The following is a 22,725-nucleotide window of genomic DNA, read 5'->3' as shown; positions in this document are numbered from 1 at the left end:
CCCTGCTGGTTAACACTATCATTTAACTGTAATAAACAAGCTCTTATTTGCACATAAACCAGAATTTCTGCACATATTTGTAATACTTACATTTATCAGCTTTACCAAAAAATGTTATTAAAAAACATAAACATTGCTTTTGCATTTTTATAAATTATTTTACTTTAATTATTTCTACAATATGACTATTTATCCCTGTAAAACACCAGTGAAATTAAACCAGTAACTTAGAAAATGCATTTTTTTATACAAATGAAAACAATATACATACCTGAATAATTTGTTCCATTATTGTCATTCTTCAATTCCTGTTGGCATCCAAAAAAAGTAAAAAAAAAAAGAAAACAGCAGACATTGTTTTATTCTAAGGAAGTTTATTTTGGAAGAGTGTAAAATGTATTTTTTTTCCTTTTTTAAAACTCATCCAAAATCTTCCCAAGGAATGCCAGGAAATTTCTTCATAACCGCTAAGTTGGAAATGATGCAATAATTTTTACAACAGTTTTTGTCTTTCCTTCCTGAGAAAGTGATGCAGAAATGCATAAGAACAAATAGATAATAAGAATAATAAATTAAAAAGGAAGGTAAAAACAAAAGCAGGACAACATTCATAGAAAACCAAGCAAGTTTATCGTTCGAAGTTATCGTGTAGGTGACGGAATTCCGTGTTTAGCTGCTTGTGGAAAATAGTTTTTGGCTGAAATGGAACTCTACACATACAAAAAAAGTATTTTTCATCATTTAGCTTTAAGTATGGGAGAAAACAGTGGTAGACCACCATGTCAATATAAATTGTGCTTTGACATTAGGACAACAATTCATTAAAAACAAAAAAAAAAACCACTATGAATAGTTTGAAATACTTCAAAATTGAAACCAAGTATCTGTCCATTAAAAATTGGGTTATTTTAAAATGTAATCTATGCGTACACTGAATTTCTGAGTTTTTTTTGTAATACCTGAATAAATATTATTATATATCTTTGCATGGAACAATATTTTATCCCTAGCCAAAAAAAAAAGTTCCAACAAAGTATATAAATCTCGTCTAAACTACGGTCAAACGCAGTCACACTTGCACACTTGCTGGAATTCTTTGAATTCATAATGGAGTGCATAACGGTTTAACCCTCATTTATACCTTTCATGACAAGAATAATATCTCAAAACGTACAAATCACTCATAGCCATGGTACAGTTTGGTCCATTTTTTAACTGGGAAGGGTTTGGGTAGATTAAGTTTCAGTACCATTAACTACAATGGATGTTTAAGTCTATCTGAATTGGATGTCAATGTTAAAATCTGTACCGTTTTTTTTTGGAAAAGCTGCACAGTGGAAATGTGCTTTATATTAAACAGCATTATGTCTTAATAATGTTTAACATAGTAACATAATTGCTAAATGTATGTAATCTTGGGGTGAAATTCCAATAGGAACTTGCATATACTTGAATATTACTGCATATTTTGTATTTTTTTGTGTGTTTTTTAACATATTTGTGAATTGGTATGGATTTTTTATGCAATATCCCAAAAAGTTTTTTTAGAAGCGCAAAAAAATTGGCACTTTTCTGTTTGGTTTCTCATTTTTTTTCAATTTTCTTGTTTTTTTAAATATAATATATACTATATAAACATCAACTCTGACCTTAAAGTACCTTTGCCTGTTTTAAGGGTCGCTCGGCGTATCCCCCCTCGATCCACATCCCCCGGTGCGTTATCTCTCCTGGAGAATACAGCAAAATAACCGCTCCTGTATTGAAGGAAATGTTGAAAACAAAGCAAGAAAAAAAGGAAAACCACTTCAAACCCAAGTTAATTTTTCCGCCATCCTCAGTCAACTTTTAAAATAATCTTATCCTTTTTCCATGTGAGTCGTCCCCTCTTCCAAACGTGTCCTCAGAGGCACCTTGTACCCAGCGTCTCTGTCTTGGAGGACAAGTGATCATTTCATTCCCCAAAACTTCAGTTCTTACTGATGGATGAGCCAGTTATTAGCGTCCTCCAGATCATTGTCCAGGTCCTCGTCCTCATCCAGTGGCTCGGGGGTCCGCAGTTCTAGCTCCCGGAGGAAGGCGGGCGTGTAAGCGGGCGGTCGGACTTCCGACTTCAAGCCCAGTTTCTTCTTCATCAGGTGGAACTGGTCCCGGATGAAGTTGTAGAATTCGTATTCGTAGCGCATTCGGTGGTAGAGGACTTGCAGCGCCTCCAGCGTAGGCGTGTGTTTGCGGACTGTGCCTGTCATGTTGCCCATCTTCTTGTGGTCTAGATACACAAAAAAGTATCAGTTTCTCTAAAATGTCATTAAAGCATAAACAAATACATTATATATCATAGTAGTATATTTTTTTTAGGGCTGCACAATGATGGCCAAAATGAACAATACAATTATTTAGAAAAATTGATTTAATGCAATATTTAGTGCAGTTTTAAATTGAATATTAAAAAAACAATATATAATATAGTATTCTATAACCTAGTAGTATTCTATAACTAGGGCTGCACAATGATCATTACAATTATTTTTATGTATAATCATAATGATTGTTGATGAATTATGAAATAGATTTAATGCAATATTTAGTGCAGTTTTTGTGTGTTTTTGCTGCTTTTTTGTCTTAATGATTTGGTGATTCTTAATGATCCCATTTACTTAGCTTTGTACTTAATCCTTTTTGTTGTTGTTCTGCAGCCTTTGCGACTAACTATGAGTTTATTTTTTTCTGTATCCACAATAAAATTTCCCAAATAAAGGATGAATAAAGTTATCCAATCCAAAATTGTATTTTCGCCTACCTGGGCTTTTATAGATATTAACCACTCCGGTAAAATAGTGCGGTAGGAGCCTCTCCAAAAGCAGCAGTACATCTTCCAACTCCTCCAAGATGCCCACCAACAGGTAATTCTCCATTACATTCTGCTTGGCTCTTTCCAAAGCCCACGGACCAGGCTCTCTAATCATTAAAAACAAGAACAAATTAAACAGAATGCACCCAAACAGATGCTATAATCTCAAAACAACAATTACCTGCATTTGGGATGCTGTCCACAAAAGTATGGGATGATGTAAAAGACCCTGGGGTTGGAGCACTCTGGATAATTCTCCAAAATGCACACATTTATGTCCTGAAAAAGAATTGACTAGTTCAGGCCACTAGAGGAGGCTGTGCAATCATACCTGAAATTGAAATTCTATATGCAAAATGACAATGTGTTTATAGGAAGAAAACCCTTAAAATTTGCCCTTAAAAGAGGTTAGATTTACTTTAAAAAGGATTATATAGTATTATAATCAATATGGCATCTCCTTGTATACCAGCCTAAATGAAAGAAGTACTCCAACTGATTTTGGTTCTTAAAAACTGGTCTGCAAAACACATGTTGTCTATGATGTGGTAGCATGGAAATCGGATCTCTAATTGAAATCAAAGTGGATTTAAATACTGGGTTGACATCAGATTGCTATAATCTTAAACCCCCTTGCATCTTCAAAATGACCCAGGTACTTTTATGTGTCCTACTCCATATACTGCAATTTTGTTCTTGTTTTTATGGATAGGAACTCCTTAAATTAGTGATGAAAGACTTACCAGGTATCTTTCATCATCCTTCATTTGGGGGGTACGGATAAGGTGGTTTTGCTCCCCCCTCCAGTCTCCAAAGCGGCGGAAAAAGTAGTTGGATAGGAAGCGGTTAATGGGATCACGGATGATGTTGATGTAGACGGGCTCGTCGATTTTAAACCTTAAAAAAAGTGTAAAAAATGTAAGTAAAAAAGCAGAAAATGTGCAATAAGTTAAGTACATGTGAGTGTAGTATTTATCTACCTGGTAAAGTTGAGGAAGTGAACATGGCGTGTATAGAGGAAAGGCTGGGGGATATTACTGATGTTCTTCATGAGATCCACCTGAGGATAAAGAAAAGATTAAAAACATAAAAATCTAGCCAAAAAAGATGACCTCACTGATATGGGCCAATTAACTTAACAGAAAGCACATGTATACTTTGCTAATAAGGGACTTTATGAAAGATAAACACACACAAGTGCTTTTTTAAAGGCAAAAAGGATGACATAATTGATTCATAAGGCATTATTTTGTTCGCAAAACTGACCTTGGTGCAATCAAACTTGAATTTGATTATGTCCTTCATGTCGCAATTTTCATGTCCTGTTTTTTATTGTTCATTTCCAAGTAAAATGAACATGACGGCCATGTTTTTACTACAACAGAATTACCAAGAGGGCCCAAAATTAGGAATATACAATTTATTCCAAGTCTTATCTCGGAATTGCATTGACTCATATGTTAAAGCAAAAAAATATCTACAAGTTAGTGCCCTTTAAATCAAAGTTTTGCCTAAAAAACAAAGCAATCCTAATTGACAGAAAAGTACAAATAATAACAGCATTTTTCCTCCAATTTCATAAATGCCTCAACCTTGGCCGAGTGCCATTTCGGCTTTCTTCCTCTTCCCTTTTTTACTTTGAATGAAAGACACTGACTGCGGAAGGCTTTCAAGGTTTGCACGGAGCACGCGCTCAACACAGCCAAAACAAATGTGAAATATGAATAGTGATGTCATCAACTGCACAACATCCAACTATAAAGTTATGCAATCTGACACATTATTCACATCAACCTTCACAAAAGTGCCCTCATTTTTCAACACTATCGAAAGTGGACGCTGAGAAATATTTCCATTCCCAAAAATATTAATAGCATCGTAATAAGTATACTTGGTTATGGCTGTTTTCCCCTTCAAACCTCAGCCAAATGTTCCATTTTTTTTCAATGGCTGTCTCGTTTGGCCGGTAAAGTTAATATTCCGTCTTTTAAACCTTGAATGAGTCTTCTTATAAGCCGGCATTCGGCAAAGGGCGACGTTTATCAATGCGGCGCTCTTATAAACTGGCAGTTATGTCATAGCGGCGGCAATATGTATACTTGTTTATGTACTCACGCCGCTTAATCTTAGGCCTCAGTCAGCATTGGGTTTCTGGCTCTCTCTTGCAGTACATTTCCACTGGCTGCCATTGAACTTTAGCCCGACGTTTCGTCGCTAGCCATCGTATTGTTCCGCTCTTTATCCCCAAGTGTGTGCGTGTCGACTCCCCAGAGACCCCCAGACCAATTATCCCAAAGTCAAGCCCCATGTGGCAAACCCCTTTACATCGGTTCATGTGTAGGCCCTAAGCGCATTTGGCATGTTTGCCCGTGTGTTTTCTGACCCGAGCCAAAGGCCGTCTCTCATTCAAGAAGTGGGGCTGTGGGAAGGGAAAATGTGCAGAGATTCCAAACATACCTGCAACCCCCCACCCCAATCCTTCTCCCTTAAGTGATAATAAACTGTACAAATACAACAAGGCACATATTTGCTCATTTGAATCTGCAATTTTCCCCAAAATGAACGGAGTGCCACTTTTTGGATGCAAAAAAATTAAGATTCTGTAGACTTCTGTAGACTGTCTGACTAATTGGGTACATTGCTTGCTGACACGCTATATTTATATAGTGAAAAGGGTGCTACTAGTGACTAAGACGATTCAAATTAGAGCCAAAATACTAATAATAAAAAAGAAATACGGAAAAAAGTACTATGTTTCCTGCACTAAAGTTGTTATATGGCGTACACAATTTAAAATGATCTAAAAACATACAAAATATGGGAAAAGTATGCCTTAGAAACGCTTGAATTTAGCTTTCAACATCCAAACTGTTAGTATTGAGGTAGTATTGGTCCCTACGGTTTTTTGATTTGTAATAAAACAGTGTTTAGAAAGTACTTTTCTACCCTCCAAAATTTTCAACCATAATGTTATTCAACCCCAGAAAAAAATCATAATTATTCACCTGCTCATACTTAGTGAGTCGTGTTTTATTATGGATGTCCGAGGAAACCAAGTTGAACTGATGCTTCTCGGCCAGCAAGCGCAGAAGGATGACTACCGTTCGACTGCCGCACTTTCCCACCCGGTTGTAGACCACCTGGCTGGGAAACGGGAGCACCTGGAAAACACACAAAAACGTACAGGCTCATCTATTAGACTTTGTTTACGTCACAGCCAAACTGTTCAGGGCTTCTAGGAAATGAGGTCGTTCCACTAAACCACCCGGCGCCCGCTAAGCAGCCACAACTGAGTGACTCAACAATAATCAAACGTAATTGAACACAAGTCTCATTTAAGCGGAAAGCCAGAGAAGAAAATCCACATTTTTGGGTCTACAAGACTGAACACCACCACTAAAGGCCAACGCAACGTTGATATTGACTCACATTGACGGGAAGTGAGTCAGGGATGAGGAAGATAAACAATTCCCTCAAGGGTTTGAAACCAATCTCACATCTAAAAAACAAAAGCATGTTCCCTTCATCTCTAATGGAAGAAAAAAAAATCAGGGAGTTTTGGATTCCTTTTACCATTAGTAGTCGGAAATTGTAAGGATGTTGTCCTAAGTGAGGGCTAGTGAGGAAGGGTGGTCTGTGGGTTCACCCACTCGGAACCAGCTAAGAGGTTTTACCACTCAATGCAATAAGAAGTGGCTTTATTACATTTTAAATTGAGTTTTAAAAAGAAAATATCAGTTAAGTTAGAGCTTTATGTATTCGGGAAATGTCTTAGTTGCAGTAGCAAGACAGACATAAGACACAGAAGACATTGTAGACCTAGTTAAACAGTCTGGAGCTACACAAAAGAAGTCCACAAGGTGGGGACCTTCCGAAGACTGAGACTGAGCTTACCACAGTAGTCTGGAGGTTTTAAAGTTCATTTTCCTTGCCTAAATCCTCCTAAACTGTCCTATTATCTAACTAGGTCAACTCCAAATACAATTCTAATTGTCCCTATGATAAGAGAAAGTATACTTCAAGCCAATGGTGGAGTATTTTGGTCTAGACACGACTCCTGTGAAACAGCAAAGCCAACCATGACTGGGAAAAGTGCAGGCATGACATCATGCCAAGTATTCCCACACTTTTTGTTTGTTGTGTTGACTGGCGAGGCATTTGAGGGATAAAAAAAAAAACCCAAATTGCCTCCATGTGGGAACAAGGTGTCAACGTGTGTGCACTTGAGTGCATGCACAAAGTGGCCCTGGGGGTGAAAGGCGCTGAGACGAACCCTACTAAAAAAAAAAAGCCATTCACGGGTTTACTCAAGTACACACATGTTTTGATAGCCGTGGTACTTCAGCCTGGAACTTGTTGATATCTAGGAAAGAGGCGGGACAATCTGACTGAATCAGTAATAAAAATTCAATCCATTCATTCCTATGTTGTTGTTTTTTTTAACTGGATCCTCAAAACTTTTAATGGGCATCTCTTCTCAATGATAACCTATTTATTAGCAAAAACTCATATTTTTGGTGCTTATAGTCGATCATTCTGTCTTGAAAAACCAGTCAACATGCTATAAAACGGTTTATAGCTGTTTTTAGCTAAACTAGGATTCATATTCATGACACATTTTGGCCTAAAACTCTCAAATTTTGCAAGAATCCTACTTCTCCATGGACGCTAATACTCGGATATAGTCTGTCTTAAAGTACTAGGTTAAGTAGTATGTTCTAACAGCCTGTTTCCTTATTTATCGTCATCTTCCAGACAGCCGTGTAAGTGTACTTTTCTGGACATTTTAGTCAACGCCCCTTTCGGATTATGACCGATACTTTGTCCGCAATGCACTTTGTCTACGTTGGAGCAGATGTGTTAGGGTGAAGGGTAAATATGGCCAAAGATTATAACTTTCCTATAACAGTTTGGAGCGCCATGCAAAAATTAGAGCGTAGAGAAAAACCACGCGACACTAAGAATAAGAACTTTGCGTGGAAGAAGGCATGACGGGAATGTACCCCGCCTCTGAAAATATGACTTTTCACGGTCAGTTCTTCATAGTGGTCTTGTACTAGACATCTGGTCAAGACGTGACCCGAAAATGGCCGCTTTAGACTTGCTGCCAAGCCAATGTGAATTTGCAAGAGAAAGAAAACAAACGGTCTGCTGGCTTTTCATCTGTCACGAGAACATAAAGTCGTATTTGGGACACGCTTATTAAATTACTGCAGTTGTGTGTTGGATCTTTAATAGAATAATCCAACGTTTCCAACATGTCCAGGCTATTAAATGTGAATCCTGACTTGTCATGGCTGCTTAAAAGACAAGTAAATCAACTTTTTTGTTGATATTACACAACCCAATTGGTACTGTATCTGAAAATGTGTCCAAACTTGTGTTTCGATTGTGTAAAAGTACTGTAAAGAGTTCAAGTTGAGGAAATAGAGTGTCTGTCAGAACACAAATGTTACATAATGACTTTTTACAATTTTTTAAAAGTACAATTAACTTACTGGAAGTAATCGAGAGAATATTATCTTTTACTTTCACAACCTGACTTAACAGTCACATTATAAATCAAGTCAATAAAGTACTTTTTAACGACCTGCTTTCAGTGTTCTGAAGATCTTTGTCCAATTTTATGAAATGATTAGACAATGTTATGTTCGTATTAAAGCTCAACCATTTGTCATTTGCAGTATTTAAAAATAAAAATACGTGTACAGATCACTCACTAATGTTAGTTTACGACACTCAAATCGGAAAAACATTAAAAACGTTCCCACGGTTTGATCGGCTTTAACAATTTAATAAATTAACTCATCTGCCAGCCCTTTTAGTCCAAATGGATGGAAAGACTATCATCCTACATAGACGTGAAATACACAAAAAGTGATTAGAAGTTTAAATTTTACACCTGAAATCCTTAGAATATTATCTCCAAAATGACTGATAAAAGTCACTTCACCATTAAAGAGCTCCAGGGTCAAACTTGTGGCCCTCATAAAAAGGTGAATGCTAGGAATCTCTTTACGACAGAACCTTCATCACACAAGATTGGGTTTGATCAAGGTTTGACCTTGCGAAAGACTGACATATTACTTTTACGACCAGTCATCAAACTTGGCCGCCTTGCCGCTCACTCCAAACGACAAGAAACGTTCCCTATTAAGAACAAGACTCCCTAACTACTATAACTTGGCGATAAAGTGACAATTTGGACAAGAGTTAAGGAGCAGAAGTTGGACGAAAAACCCAAAAGAATTAACTCAAGACAGCTGGATGCAAACAAAGAGCCTGTGTTTACAAATCTGTGTATACATAGTGATGTTGCAGGGACATAATCTATTTGAATAAACACGCAGATAAACTGAAACTAAATGTAAACCAGGAAAATGAATAAGATGGTACTCACTCTGGGAACGGGAGGTCCGTGATCGTCCTCGTAAGTAGACGAACCTGCAACAGACAAATATGACTGTTAATTAAAATATGAATTCATCGTAGTCAGGCATAAATCCACACTGACTTTATTTAAACAATGAGTCACCAATATTTTGCTCAAATTCAGTTAGCTTTTCAATTTGTCAGCAACACGCCTTCCCATTGGGAGCAACAAATACAGTTTAGCATCCCAAAGATGCTTCGTGTGGGAACAATTGAGCTCTTTTAAGAATTTCTGGCCTAAGCCTATTAATGGAAGCGCTGACTTCAGACAGCATTTTATTTTTTTTGTAGCCACAAACAACACTCCTCTCTACATCCAGGTGGTGGGAAGAAGAAATGGATAGAAATTGGCTAGTGGGCAAGGAAAGAAAGCTAGGAGAAAGGAAATATTACATAATAGAAGAAAATTGCCTTGTGTTTTTGAATTTGAAGCTAAATACACAAACATGCCGATGCTCGCCAAGGGTCCGCTGAAAGTGCATCTCACAATAGCAATATGTCCATTGACGGGATCAATTTTGATTCAAAACTGATCATTCTAAGCCACAATAAGTGACAATTTTAAGTTGATTTGAAGTATGCTACATTCAAATTGTGGTCATCAGTCCCACCTACCAAAGTCCAACCCATGTGGGCTTGTCATTAGAAACACACACTTTCCCTGGAAATAAAGGCGCTCATTAAAGTTGAGGGCCCACCCGTCAGGAAACCCTCAAAGCAGCTATTGCTAATAAATAGACTTTTAAAAATAACAGCCTGAACTTTACACGGGTTGCCAAAGAGGTCGGAAAGATGTCACTGCGGTTGACACGGCAACGCTGGATCATTTTCCTTTGGGGATTCCCTGATCGGAAATGGGGTATGTTTTCCGAGAATGGGGTTAACCGCCAGACTGCTGATGAACATTACCTATAAAATACCAATTGAGACTGTTTACAAGAATATACAAGAGTGCAAATGAACTTCTAAATGAAAATGAACTTGGTAAGTCACCTGATTCAACTTCATTTTAACAGCAGGGATAATAAAAAGCAGAATGGAACAGTTCAGCACAGTTCAAACTCCCAAGAATGGCACAAAACGACCTAAAGGTGTTAATTACATTTTTGCTTTCCCCATTGACTTATGCGGACTGACATCGAGGTCAAAGGTAAAGCATGGAAACATTGACAGATTTCTCAGCCTGCTTAAAAAATCCCTGCCCGTTTCCTAGTTATCTTTCAGCAACTAATGAAGACAGAGAGAGTTTGTTAGTATCTATTTAAGGGGAGGAAACACAAACATAAGTCGACCAGAAACATGAATGTGTTCAGATGTGACTAAGTGGAATGTGGCAGTGCATAAGTATGGAGCTAAATGCTTAATTGGATTACTGGGTCACAAGATTTGTAGCTTGGCTTCTGGCCTGCAGCTACACGGCACAATTAATATCTATATTAATACAGACGCATAAAGTTATCCAGGGCATGTTCCTTAAGGACTTGTCGTTCCAAACATAGGCCAATGTTCATGTGGATTGGTAGAAAAACTTGAAGATATCTGAGAACTGGTTGGTAGAATGAGTGGATGATAAACGTGACGAGGGGAGATGAACCTTAAGGGATTCGTAAGGTCACCAGACGGCTGCTCTGGAATGTTCCGGTTATGTAAAAACAGATTTCAGGTTCTTCGGGGAGAGTCAAAATCTTCTTGTCTCTCAACACATTCGACTCACACTTGAGATTGTGCGTGTTTCCTTTCTAGATAAACATGTGGAAGCTTTGTTCTAATTTTTTTCTTTACACAGGAAATGATGGCTTCCATTTATATTCGGGCTGCAATGAATATGTGCTAAGCAGTTACAAGCAAGTGCGTTTTAACGAGCAACATTTGCCAAAACTATTTAAACTATTTGGAGAAAACAATTAATCCAATTCTGCTTTAAAGCACTACACATATCATGTAAGTATGATATTAACATATTACTCAGATCGGCTAAATACAAATCGTAGCTCCTGTGCCAGAGAAAAAGCTATAAATTTCATTGGCAAGTTTCAAATATCATCAAAAATAAAATAAAACCCAAATTAAACCAAGAGCCAAAAGTCCCAAAACCAGCTGTTAGTTACACGCAATCTTAGCCAGATTCAATCAAAGACAATATGCTTCCTTTCACTACAATTATTGTTAAATATGTTCTAGAATGCTCATATCTCCATATACATATCAACAATGCTAGCCTCCCAAACCAGATTCAATCCAGATTCCCACCTCAAACTAGTCTAGACAAGTTCTACACATCAATATGATTGATAACTGAAAAAGAAAGAATCTAAAAAGCACATGTAAGCACCCGTATGACTTTATAAACACCATTAAATTTAGAAACATGGCCATATGCTTTTGACTAAATACTATAAGGCCATAATTGACACTGTACATAAACCAAGTAGTGCTACACAAGGACATACGCGGTGTTGCCACCCCACCCATTGATTAGGCGTGTTGAAGTGACCGTCTAAAAACCCCACACATCTCCCTAATTATAGTAAACTCACGGTTTTTGCTTACTCCTTCTCGCTTTACTGCTCCATGTTAAGACAACTCAACTTAGAAGTAAAAAAATGCCACGTTGTCGCTTTGTTTTTGCAGGTGTTTGAAACCACTGTGTAACCGAGACTACAAAAATTTACATTTAAGGACGCCAAAGCCATAAAATACAACATATGGGATTCTAAAAATATATTTTTACCACTATGGAAGGAAGATCTGCTATATCCTGAAAATGAATTGTCACATTGGAAGAATTGGGGGAATTTGCGTGGCAAAAAAATGCAGCTCCGTCAATTCGATTCGTCTAAAGTCACGCAAAAAGGATCAAATCAAATGAGGTGCAAAGAAGCATGCAAAAATATCTAAATTCACTCAGTTTGCATGCACAAAAATGCATTGAAATGGATCATTTGCCAAATAAGAAAATCCCCATAACGAGTAAACTGGAGAATATTGGTTGAATGCACATATTTTGAGGCTCATATTCCTTTTCATTCCACTGTTGTTGCTTCAAGTCTAGCGATAGCGTGCCAAAATATCCGTGAAAGTAAGCGGTTCAATCAATCCCTCAACTTTTGGTCACAGGAATCTGTGGTTGTGTTGGGTCACAAGCATTATCCATTTTCAAAAACAATACACAATTTGGGGGCAATTTTTAGACTGTTGGTGAACCAAAATGTGGTTAGGCGATTTCGTTGGCTGAGGAGCATAAAAAAATACAACAATAAAAAAAAAATAGAATTCCCCTTGGTGATATTAGGGGACATCCCAGTTAGGCAGTACAGTGAAAACGAAGGGGTGAAAAAAATGGTGTTATTGAGTTGATTTATGATCTGACGTCAGCGCAAGATTAATTACTGTCTGCTTCCTCGATGGTTTGACATTCCTCGAGCAGAAAAAAAATACTTAGAGAACATGAAAGACACATAAAAACATTAAAACTAAATCAGACATGTCAATAACCATTATTAACAAATGTTTATATATGCTATATGCACCCAAATTGGCTATTTTTGGAAATATACGACTCTACAAAATGACTTTCTCTGGTTCTGGATTTAACTATGACACCTGCATCTATATAATTGAAGCAATAGATGTCCAATATCCGTTTATAACTATTTGACTATAAATGCGTGACTCAAAGACCCTGTAATTTCTGGTGAAAATTTGCCAAGGCTAAGCATTAAAAAAAAAAAAAAAAGTATGTCTCAGTGCGCATGTGTGTCAACATGAAAGCCCGCAGCGCTGCTTAATGACACGGTGCGCGGTGGCTTCATCTGCTGTGTAAATTCACATTTGATGGAAAGTGCTGTCGGGTTCGGGGTGGCGGCCTGTGCCAGATTAAACCGCCCTTGGAACGGGAAGAAGAGCCGCCCTTGTTTTGGACTGTTTGCTGGAAGACCAAATTTAAGACAAAAGATACACTAGGGTACTTTACAAAAAGAATCCATTCGTGTTGAATGCAATTTTAGGAAAACATTTGAAGGTATGATCTTATGGCTGCTATGTCAAAAACCTTGTCCCATTGCTCTTATTAAAATCTAAGAATACATGTACATATAAAATATATACATATGTACATGTATATACATATATAATATATATACATATGTACATGTATATACATACACATATACATATATAATATATACATATGTACATGTATATACATATACATATGTAATATATACATATGTACATGTATATACATATACATTTATAATATATTCATATGTACATGTATAGACATATACATTTATAATATATACATATGTACATGTATATACATACACATACATCTATAATATACACATATGTACATGTATATACATACACATATACACATAATATATACATATGTTTATATACATACACATATACACATAATATATACATATGTTTATATACATACACATATACATATATAATATATACATATGTATATATACATACACATACATATATAATATATACATATGTATATATACATACACATATACATATATAATATATACATATGTACATATCTATATATACATACACATACATATATAATATGTACATGTGTATATATATGTACATGTGTATATATACATGTATATATATATATATACATACATATATAAAAATATATAAAAGATACATTTGACAGTATAATACCAGGTAACAGACCATATCTATAATAGCAGTGTCTCCATACAAAAACAATTTTCCCCCCATTAACTCCACCTCAACTATCATCTTTTTAGACGCCACGTTTGTTCTGTTCCGTCCTGTTAGCTATAATTACAGGCAAGCAGAAAGGTGAGCAGCATTTATTCAACTAAAGGACGCACCTGGCAATCACACACAGAGGCATGGCATCTATTAGAGCGGAGGCAATACAGTGTGCACATGCACCTAAGTTATTACCACGTCTGTTACCGGGAGCCCATAGAATGAGGCCAAGTGTGTGTGTGTTTTTAGCAGAAGCACCTCGTAACCCCCATGACTTCATCGGAAAGCCTCCTGAAAAAAAAAATGTCCACGTGCACATTACGCCCCATTATTTTCCTCATCAACTGCCAAATAAAGTGCATGTTCCATATGTGGAGCACATGTCAGCAAGCATCCTAATCTGAATTTGAACTGCATAAACAAGGAAGAAAAATACAAATATACTGAGTTTTCCTTAAAATACATATTACAAAAACTTGGCATATTTGTGATGCACATTTTAAGGTTCTAAAATAAAGCTCTCAAGAGAAAAATGTACATATTTGGCGACTAATTTGTTGACTTCCAGTCTTTAAATTGGCCTAAAAAAGTCCAAGAATTCTCAAATCCAACATAAAATCTTTCCTTAACTTAACACACCACCTCAATGTATTCAAAGAACAAATTCAAGGAAGACAAATCCCCAGAGAATAAATCACAGTTTACAGAGCCAGACATCTGTGAAGATATAAACAACATAAACCAACTACTGAACTAACAAACCGACCATAAAAAATACAACACAATCATTGCCACTTCATTATCCACACCCCAAAGAAAAACATCTCATCTCAAACCTGTCGTCTTGGCATCCATAGTTTTACTCAATAATTCAAACAAAACCATTTTCCTAAACCTAATTTGAAGAGGCGGTGCCAAACCACGTAGATGAGGCAAGAAATAGGAGTCTAAGGAGGGTCATAAGTAGAAGCCAAGTGTTACGTTTAAGCACTGCGGGACTCAACTCGGCTCTGTTTCGGTTCAAGGCCTAAAATGCTAAATGCCCCCTCTACTGAGTTCAGGCTGGCTTGAACACCGGACGTAGTACGTCACGCTTGCACACTGTCGCTCTGTACAGTCGCCAATGCATTTCTGACAGAGTTACTCTTGCAACACCACTATGCAACCCATGTTTACATACAGTGTACTCAATTTATTAAGTACTTTTCGACCCAGTTTCACTAATGGTTATCATACGTTATAGTATATGGTTTTTGCAATTATATTCAGTTTCACAAAGTATACTAAGGATTCAAAACAACAATGACAGAGTTATACGTCATGAGAACTTCCGCGACTGTCTGACCCTAAAAACTTGTTAATCGCCTGTTGACAATCGCGGTTTTCGGAAAAACCCGCAAAATATTTGCGGTGTTGATAGCCCACCAGGGTCCGGTTCAGACTGATCCGACAAACCGTTTATTTACCTTCCCTGCTGGGAGCGCTGCAGCTAAAAAAAAACAGTTATAGGGGTAAACTCAATGGAGGGTGATGACTACAAAGTACAGGAACTCAGGAGAAAGAACTGAAGAGGTATTTTCGGCAGTACATGCTTCTTTTTGTTAGTTCAAGCTCCTGAAAAGCTAAAAAAATGTGGGTTCAATGACTTGTTGTGTGCCTTCCAAAGACTTCTTGTTCTTACAAAGATTTAATGCAGATTTTTACCATGTCATCTTGATGAAGAACAATACTGCACTCAATGACAGATGCCATGTTGAGTGAAGCAAGGAAACGATTGACGTGAATATCATGTTTGGGCAAATTGCTACAAGGAATTGGTGCTGAAAGTCGAATAGATGGCGAGACAGATGGAGTAGATGAGTCTAGCGAGGAGCTGCCAGGTTGTTCTAGGACAGACCGGCCGGTGGAAGACCTCCAAGACGGTAAAAGACGAGCCAGTGAAGAAGCCATGCTGAAAAAAGCCAAACGAGTCTTAGGATAACCCTTAGTTTCTTGTTGAGAAAAAGTGGATTTGTTAACTTTGGAATCCTTCTCCAAACGCCTTCCACGCAACATCTGGAAAATGTGCTTTCCTCTAAGCGCCGCAGGAAAAAAAAACAACAAACCCTAGCGCACTTGCCAGCGTCAAACAGAAGGACAAAAAACATCTCCGACCCAAAGACTTCCCAAGTGTGACAAGTGATGGCCGGATGAGGATTTTAGCACTCACCCTGACATGGAAGAGGTAACGATATGTCGGGAAGGGTCTTTATTTTTTGACGGATGCTATCGCACAAAGCTGGGTTTCAGGGCAAGAGAGAGGAAGCATTTTGAGACGGAGGTGCGAGCTTTGCTTTCCACGGGGAACGTCCACATTCCTTTGCTAGAGTTAAAAAATGCGTAACAATCTGTCCCTACACACACACACACACTGATGACTGTACTCTAGTAGAATGCTCCACCAAATGGACAATATGAGTCACTAATGCTTTAATACGATGTCGTTTTACAAAGGTGTCGAGTCTCTGTTCCAATTCCTACGATAAAAATCCAGTCAAAACGAACTACAATCGTCAACACTACGTTTTATTTCAACTTGACTGACCCAACTTTAAAAAAATCCACTCATTTCTACATAGTACATTCAAATGTAAAAGTTCCTCCAGTTTAACTCATCTGAACCCTAACATGTACATTATATAAAAACTTAAAAACTAGCGCTTTGTGGTTCCACCAAGGCGGGCGAGGCAAGGCAGTCCCATCTGTATATTTAAGGCGGCTATTTTAAAAACCACTACTCATTCCTCCGCCAAAATAGAGACGGAAAGACGACATGCCATTTCCACTCATGAGTGACCACCATGTAACGCGTTGTGAATGAGTGCCACCCTGCAGGGTGAGAACCCAATCAAGAACGTAATGAATGCCTTCAAGATCTGAGAAAAGAAGCCCAAATGGCGGCCAAGACGAAGTAAGGCGACATGTATGACATTACGCTGCAATTATCGTGTTTCAAACTCAAAGCGTAAAGAAGTGGGTGGAATTTAAAGATATGAGGAGGTTATCCAATTGACATGCTGTAAGCAAACACTCAATTTTCTTACAAGAGCGCTAGTTATGATCTTCTAAATTACGGGCTATCTATTTCACGCAGACATCCACCTTGTTTTCGCCCTCCTAAACTAAAGATCTTTGGTTCTTTAGGCTCCATCTGCATGAATATGTTTTCTTCCAAACACTACAGAATGTATTATACTGCTCTTGCCAGTAGGCAAATTCATTGAATTAATATTAGCGACGAAATAAATATCAAGGCCTAACCTTCAAACTTCTAGTATGTCCTTAAATTATTCTGCAAAAATTATTATACCATTACTGCCTTGGGGTCACAAGTGAACATTATCTAATCGTCCTTGACATTAAATTGCAAATTAACGAGCATTTCATCAATCAATTAATCCATTCTACATCCAAACCTTCTATTTTCAAGAAGCCCATAATGTCCAGTCACCGTCCATTGACCACTAAGCATCAAAATTCCATCTCCAATTACAAGCATCAATGTGTTTGATTGGCTCATTATTTTTTTAGCCCTTTTAATTAAACCCCATTTGAACTGGGGTCAATTTATTGGATCGTGCCAATGGTAGCCATTGGAAAAATCAGGTAAACAAACAAAGCAGGAGGTATGTAGACCTCACCATACGGGACGAGGGGGCCTCTTGTTTTATTCCCACCGCCAGCCGAGAGATTTTCACGAGCCGTCTGATTGTTTTTGGCATTCGTACCGGACGTGACGCCAATTAGGAACCTGTTGCTTCTACGTCAAGAATCCAAAGTCTGACTGTGGTATGGCTGACTTCCATCCTATGTGACATTCGGATTAGTCCGCTTAAGTAAAAGTGTCACTTGGACTAACTCAATTGGACCACTTGTTGTTTTTTATTGGAATACAGTTCAACAGGGAAGGAATGTACAAATTCTGGCTAGTTTTTCCTCCAAAAACAGGTTCAGGAGTTCTTTTACATGTGACATTACATGTATGTCAAGTATGAATACTTGGAGAAGTATTTTTCATATTTTACTGAACATAGAGGTCATCTGGAGTTCAGTCTCAGAAAGACATAGGTAAGAGTAGTTGTAGTACCTGGAACGAAGTACTATTGGGACAATGTGAAGACACTATGCCCAAATTTTCTCAAAGACACGTAGAAGGTCTGCCTTCAATTTGTCCAAGAACATCTAAATGAGTCACAGAAGGGAGAAACAAAGTTCTGTGGTTGGATTCGACCAATATTGAGCCGTGTGGCATGACTTCCACAGGCCATTTCCTTCAAAAGCTACACGGCCGTGTTCTTTACGAAACTGGCAATGGCCTACGCTTCTTTTACGACCTTTGCGGAGGCGACTGGAACGAGGAAGCTTCGGAAAAGGCTTCTTGAAAACGGATCATGTTTGAAAATGTTTAACGTCCTTGCATTTGGAAGGACAGAATTATGAGGTTGAGCCTATTTTATTGCTTTCATCGGGAACCGTTTTTAGCAAGTCTTCGGATCAATCCTGTATTTGTTCAGCTTTGAGTAGACTAATCTTAAGGATTGGAGTATCTCTGATTTAAAGTGCAGATTCTATAATCTACTATTATTCCAATGTTGGCTTTTCTAGCAAGTTCTCTCGTCTATGGTGGTCTGGATGAAGTACTTTCCCCAACTATGGTTCTATATATACACTAGGAAACACAAAATTACTACCTTGTACCTGAATAGCTAAAAAACGAAGTTTAACTGACAAAATATATATTTAGCTGCAAAATTACTGACCAAATTACTCCACTCCTCCTTTCTAACAAAAGACAGACATCAATACTAGCAAGTATCGGGGGTCAGCAGTCAAATACTCCATCCGCCTGGCCCCGAAAGGTCTACTACTACCTTTCTCCAACTCCACGTTGAGTGACATCCTGAAATTCGGGCCTCCCCTGGTCGGGCGGAACAAAAAAGCCTCTGTTCCGCCTTCCTCGCCCTCCCCGGTAAAACCAAGCGGCTATTCTCTGGTGCTCACACACCCCCACATTCACATTCAGGGACCCTCGCCTTCATCTTGGCACGCCGCGGCCAAAAGTAACACGAGCCGGCAGAAGGTAAATAAATCATCTAATCACTGGATGCTCTTAAAAGACTGCTGGGGCCTGTCTGTCACACGTATGCCTACTGTATGTTTAGTGCTTATATTATATCATATTTTCATTTACTGGGCAGTAATTGAAAGTAGAAAAAAAACTATTGACAATACTCTAGTCTAGTGTCACCTGTTTGTAAACTTTTTAACTCATCTTTTTCTTTTAGTGGTTGTAGTACTGAAATAAATTACATAATAACATAGTGACATCATTTTCTTGGGATTATAAATTTAAATAAATTACACAACTATCTATTTTTTAAAAATTCTAAGTTAGTTAAGCACACTATACCAATTTGACCTAGATTTTACGTTTTGTTATTTTATTTTAAACAATAATACTGGAAAACATAGATACCAGTATTTTACTGCAAGTGTGTTGTTTGTGTAGAAGTTGTTTACATTATGTGACCTGGTAGGTTTAAATGTTATTGTTTACAGTTATACATTACACATGAATGAAAAGTGGAAAATGGCAGAAATGTGAATAGAGTGAGCGTTGTAGACATTACAAGTTTATAAAATAAATATAGTTAACTCATTTGTTTTTTCTTTAGACTTTACAAGGCACTTATTTAAGTCAATTAGAATGAACTGCTACCATTGATGATGATAGACATCCTATCACGTCTCTTTTCATTTTATATATTTAATAACAATAAGAAATAAATCAACTTAAGTGTTACTTAGGGGCTGTAATCAATGTGTACCTGTTTTGATTCATTGTATTTTAATTGTACTTTAACACTATATGTTGCGCATTATAACTTTAGACAGAAAACGTGTGTATATTCACAACTACTACTACTACTACTATTACAACTACTACTACTAGTAGTACTACTACCACTACAACTATTACCACCACTGCTACTACTACTTCTACTACTACTACTATTACAACTACTACTACTAGTAGTACTACTACCACTACAACTATTACCACCACTGCTACTACTACTTCTACTACTACCACTATTACAACTACTACTACCACTACTAATACCACTACTATCATCACTACTCCTACTACTCCTACTACCACTCCTATTATCACTATTACTACTCCTACTACCACTATTACTACTACTACCAGTACTACTACTACTATCATTATTACTACTATTCATATTATTACTACAACTATTACTACTACTACTATTAATATTATTACTACTACTATTACTACTACTACTATTACTACCACTATTACTACTACCAGTACTACCACCATTACTACTACTACTACTATGATACACTGTAGCCAACGTGATCGCAGTGGGTAGTCAAAGTTGTAGTATCCACAAACAGTGTAAAAGTGAAAGCTGTAGACGTGTACTACATACAGGAAAAACGTAACGGTGGCTATAAAACGGTAGTTTGAAAAGGATCTGGACGAAAAAGTGAAGGTTTTACGCTGACATTTGACCTGATCAACCTTTACGCATGGCACATCCCCCCCACCCGTTGAAAAGTACCACCCCCCTGTCACTTACCGAGAAACTGTCGCAAGTCCAGCAGGACTTTGGGGGGTCCCCCGTTGAGTTGGTAGAAGAGGGAGGCAAAGCAGAAGACGAAAAGCGCCGCCATGCAGAATCCATAAGCTCGGAGGGGCAATCGCCAAGGAAGTGAAGCGAGGGAGCTCAATTTGTGGAAGTGGCGCTGGTGCGAGTCCCTGAAGTGGACGTGATGGGAGCTCTGATGGTTGCTTTGAGGCGGACTGCCGCTGTAATTCTTCATCATCTGCTCCTCACCAGACGCTCTGCAAAGTCACCCATTTGAGAATCATTGGAAAGTCCTACTTTGGAAGTAAAACAAAAAACACGCAAGATCTCCCCCTCCAGCCGTCACCGGCTCCTCGTTTGCCTCAAGTCCGCTCGAGGGGGCTCATCGCTCGGCTTGACTAGACGCGTGTGCTCGCTCGTCGTGGTTCTTCAATGATCCATCCTTCTTCTCCTTCCAGACCGGCTCCGATCCTCCTCTTTTTCTTTTTCCCCCTCAAACGTGTCAGATTACTGAACGTGGAAAGAGAGAGGGGGGAAAAAGTGGAGGAAGTACAGGATGGTCCCAAAAAACGCCATGTTATACTTTTGCCTGCAATAGAGCGCCATCATGTGTATTTCTAACATAATAAATTACCTTGATCCACATCGAAGTGTTGGAGCTTTCCGATTTCTGTTCCACATCATGATCTTTACCTCCGATGGTCAATTTTAGGCCGATTTAAGCCTTTTTTTTGGGACAATCGACGCACCACAAATGTTTGTTTGTGTCAAGCGATCCAGAAGACAGCTCAACCAATCAGATGCCTGCTAACAAAAAAGCCACGTCTGCCTGCAATCACTCAGGTAGTTAATAAAAACATATCAGTAAAAATGCTTTTCTTTTTATATTTTAATACCTTATACTTTACCTTCAACCCTTAACAGGGCAAGTCAATATTTTAGGTTATTAAACAAGCTTTATTTTAATTATAGTACTCTTACAAGTTGCATTTATAATATAAATTAGATGATTTATGTGTATATAAATGAACTTGACCATTAGAATCGCATTGCGTTACATCAATGATAAATGTTTTATATACTATACCTTAATTTATTTGTAATCTAAACTTCTTTTCCTTAAAAAGTTTGCAGGGGTGCTGGAGCCAATCCCGGAACTAATTACCAGCCAATCACAGGTCACCTTTTCACAATCATTCACAAACCTATAAGAATAATATAGAGTGCTCAATCTGAAAAAAAGATTTTGCATTTTATACCATCATATCAGAATCATATGGCAAAAAAAAACAGTTTATTATTCTTATTATAGCTGTGAATGACAAATACCTATGAACATGTTTTTTATTTTATTTCAATACACAAGCAAATCTGTATGGACAATTATTAAGTCGATGAAAAGCAGGTAAAACAATCATTTGTACACGTTATGTTACAATACAAATTGTCTGCAATGTCTCGGAGGAAGGAAAGTATTGCTATTTATAAAGTACAACTAATTACAGATCATTTGGAAAAAGGGGGAGAAAATAACTTATTTAAATATCAATTACATATATAGAATGTACAAGTAGCATTTCATATATGTAATTAAGATGATGTCAAGAACGTAGGAGTGATTAGGAAAAAGTTTTGATGCTTTTCAATAAGGATTCACCGCAAAAAAAATACAAAATAAAAGTCGCAGCTAGATTAAGTCACCCTCTAAAGTGCATTTACAGTGTCAGTATCTTGATTTTTATTTATTTTGCCCAAAAGCAACATTTGATGCTGAATAAAATGTTGAAAAATAGTGGGTAGGTGGTCACATGATCCCTGATATATAGTTTTTTGCTTTAAAATATAGAAATTATATTCTGTATGTTGTTGTTATTTGCTCAAATCAAAATGATTTCCAAAAAATGAAATTAAATTAAATCTACTTGGCTTAAATGTTCAAATATGGATATTTTAAACCATGTTTTTAATTATGTGTGACTAACCATAGGTTGTAGTAGTGCTATATTTCAAATACTACAGTTTTTACCTTTT

General features: G+C 37.4%; 1 protein-coding gene across 3 annotated transcripts; it reads right to left on the bottom strand.

The window, feature by feature from the left end:
* Window positions 1-363: 363 nt before the first annotated feature.
* usta (uronyl 2-sulfotransferase a) lies at window positions 364-22,590 on the bottom strand. Of its 3 annotated transcripts, XM_077712095.1 has the most exons (10): window positions 21,329-22,590; window positions 21,041-21,204; window positions 20,686-20,951; window positions 9,249-9,292; window positions 5,854-6,009; window positions 3,829-3,908; window positions 3,592-3,745; window positions 3,030-3,127; window positions 2,798-2,955; window positions 364-2,266 (listed from the first exon to the last, which is right to left on the bottom strand). In XM_077712095.1, exons 3-10 carry the CDS (start codon window positions 20,930-20,932, stop codon window positions 1,974-1,976), a joined length of 1,230 nt encoding a protein of 409 aa, XP_077568221.1. In that variant the 5' UTR covers window positions 20,933-20,951; window positions 21,041-21,204; window positions 21,329-22,590; the 3' UTR covers window positions 364-1,973. The 3 variants fall into 3 exon arrangements, with proteins under 3 accessions (XP_077568221.1, XP_077568219.1, XP_077568220.1); XM_077712093.1 differs by having other exon boundaries at window positions 20,686-21,204; XM_077712094.1 differs by lacking the exon at window positions 21,329-22,590 and having other exon boundaries at window positions 20,686-21,256.
* Window positions 22,591-22,725: the final 135 nt, after the last annotated feature.

The sequence above is a fragment of the Stigmatopora nigra genome, chromosome 2, assembly GCF_051989575.1.
Source record: "Stigmatopora nigra isolate UIUO_SnigA chromosome 2, RoL_Snig_1.1, whole genome shotgun sequence".
NCBI classification, from domain to species: domain Eukaryota; kingdom Metazoa; phylum Chordata; class Actinopteri; order Syngnathiformes; family Syngnathidae; genus Stigmatopora; species Stigmatopora nigra.
This window is presented reverse-complemented; position numbering and strand designations above follow the sequence as displayed.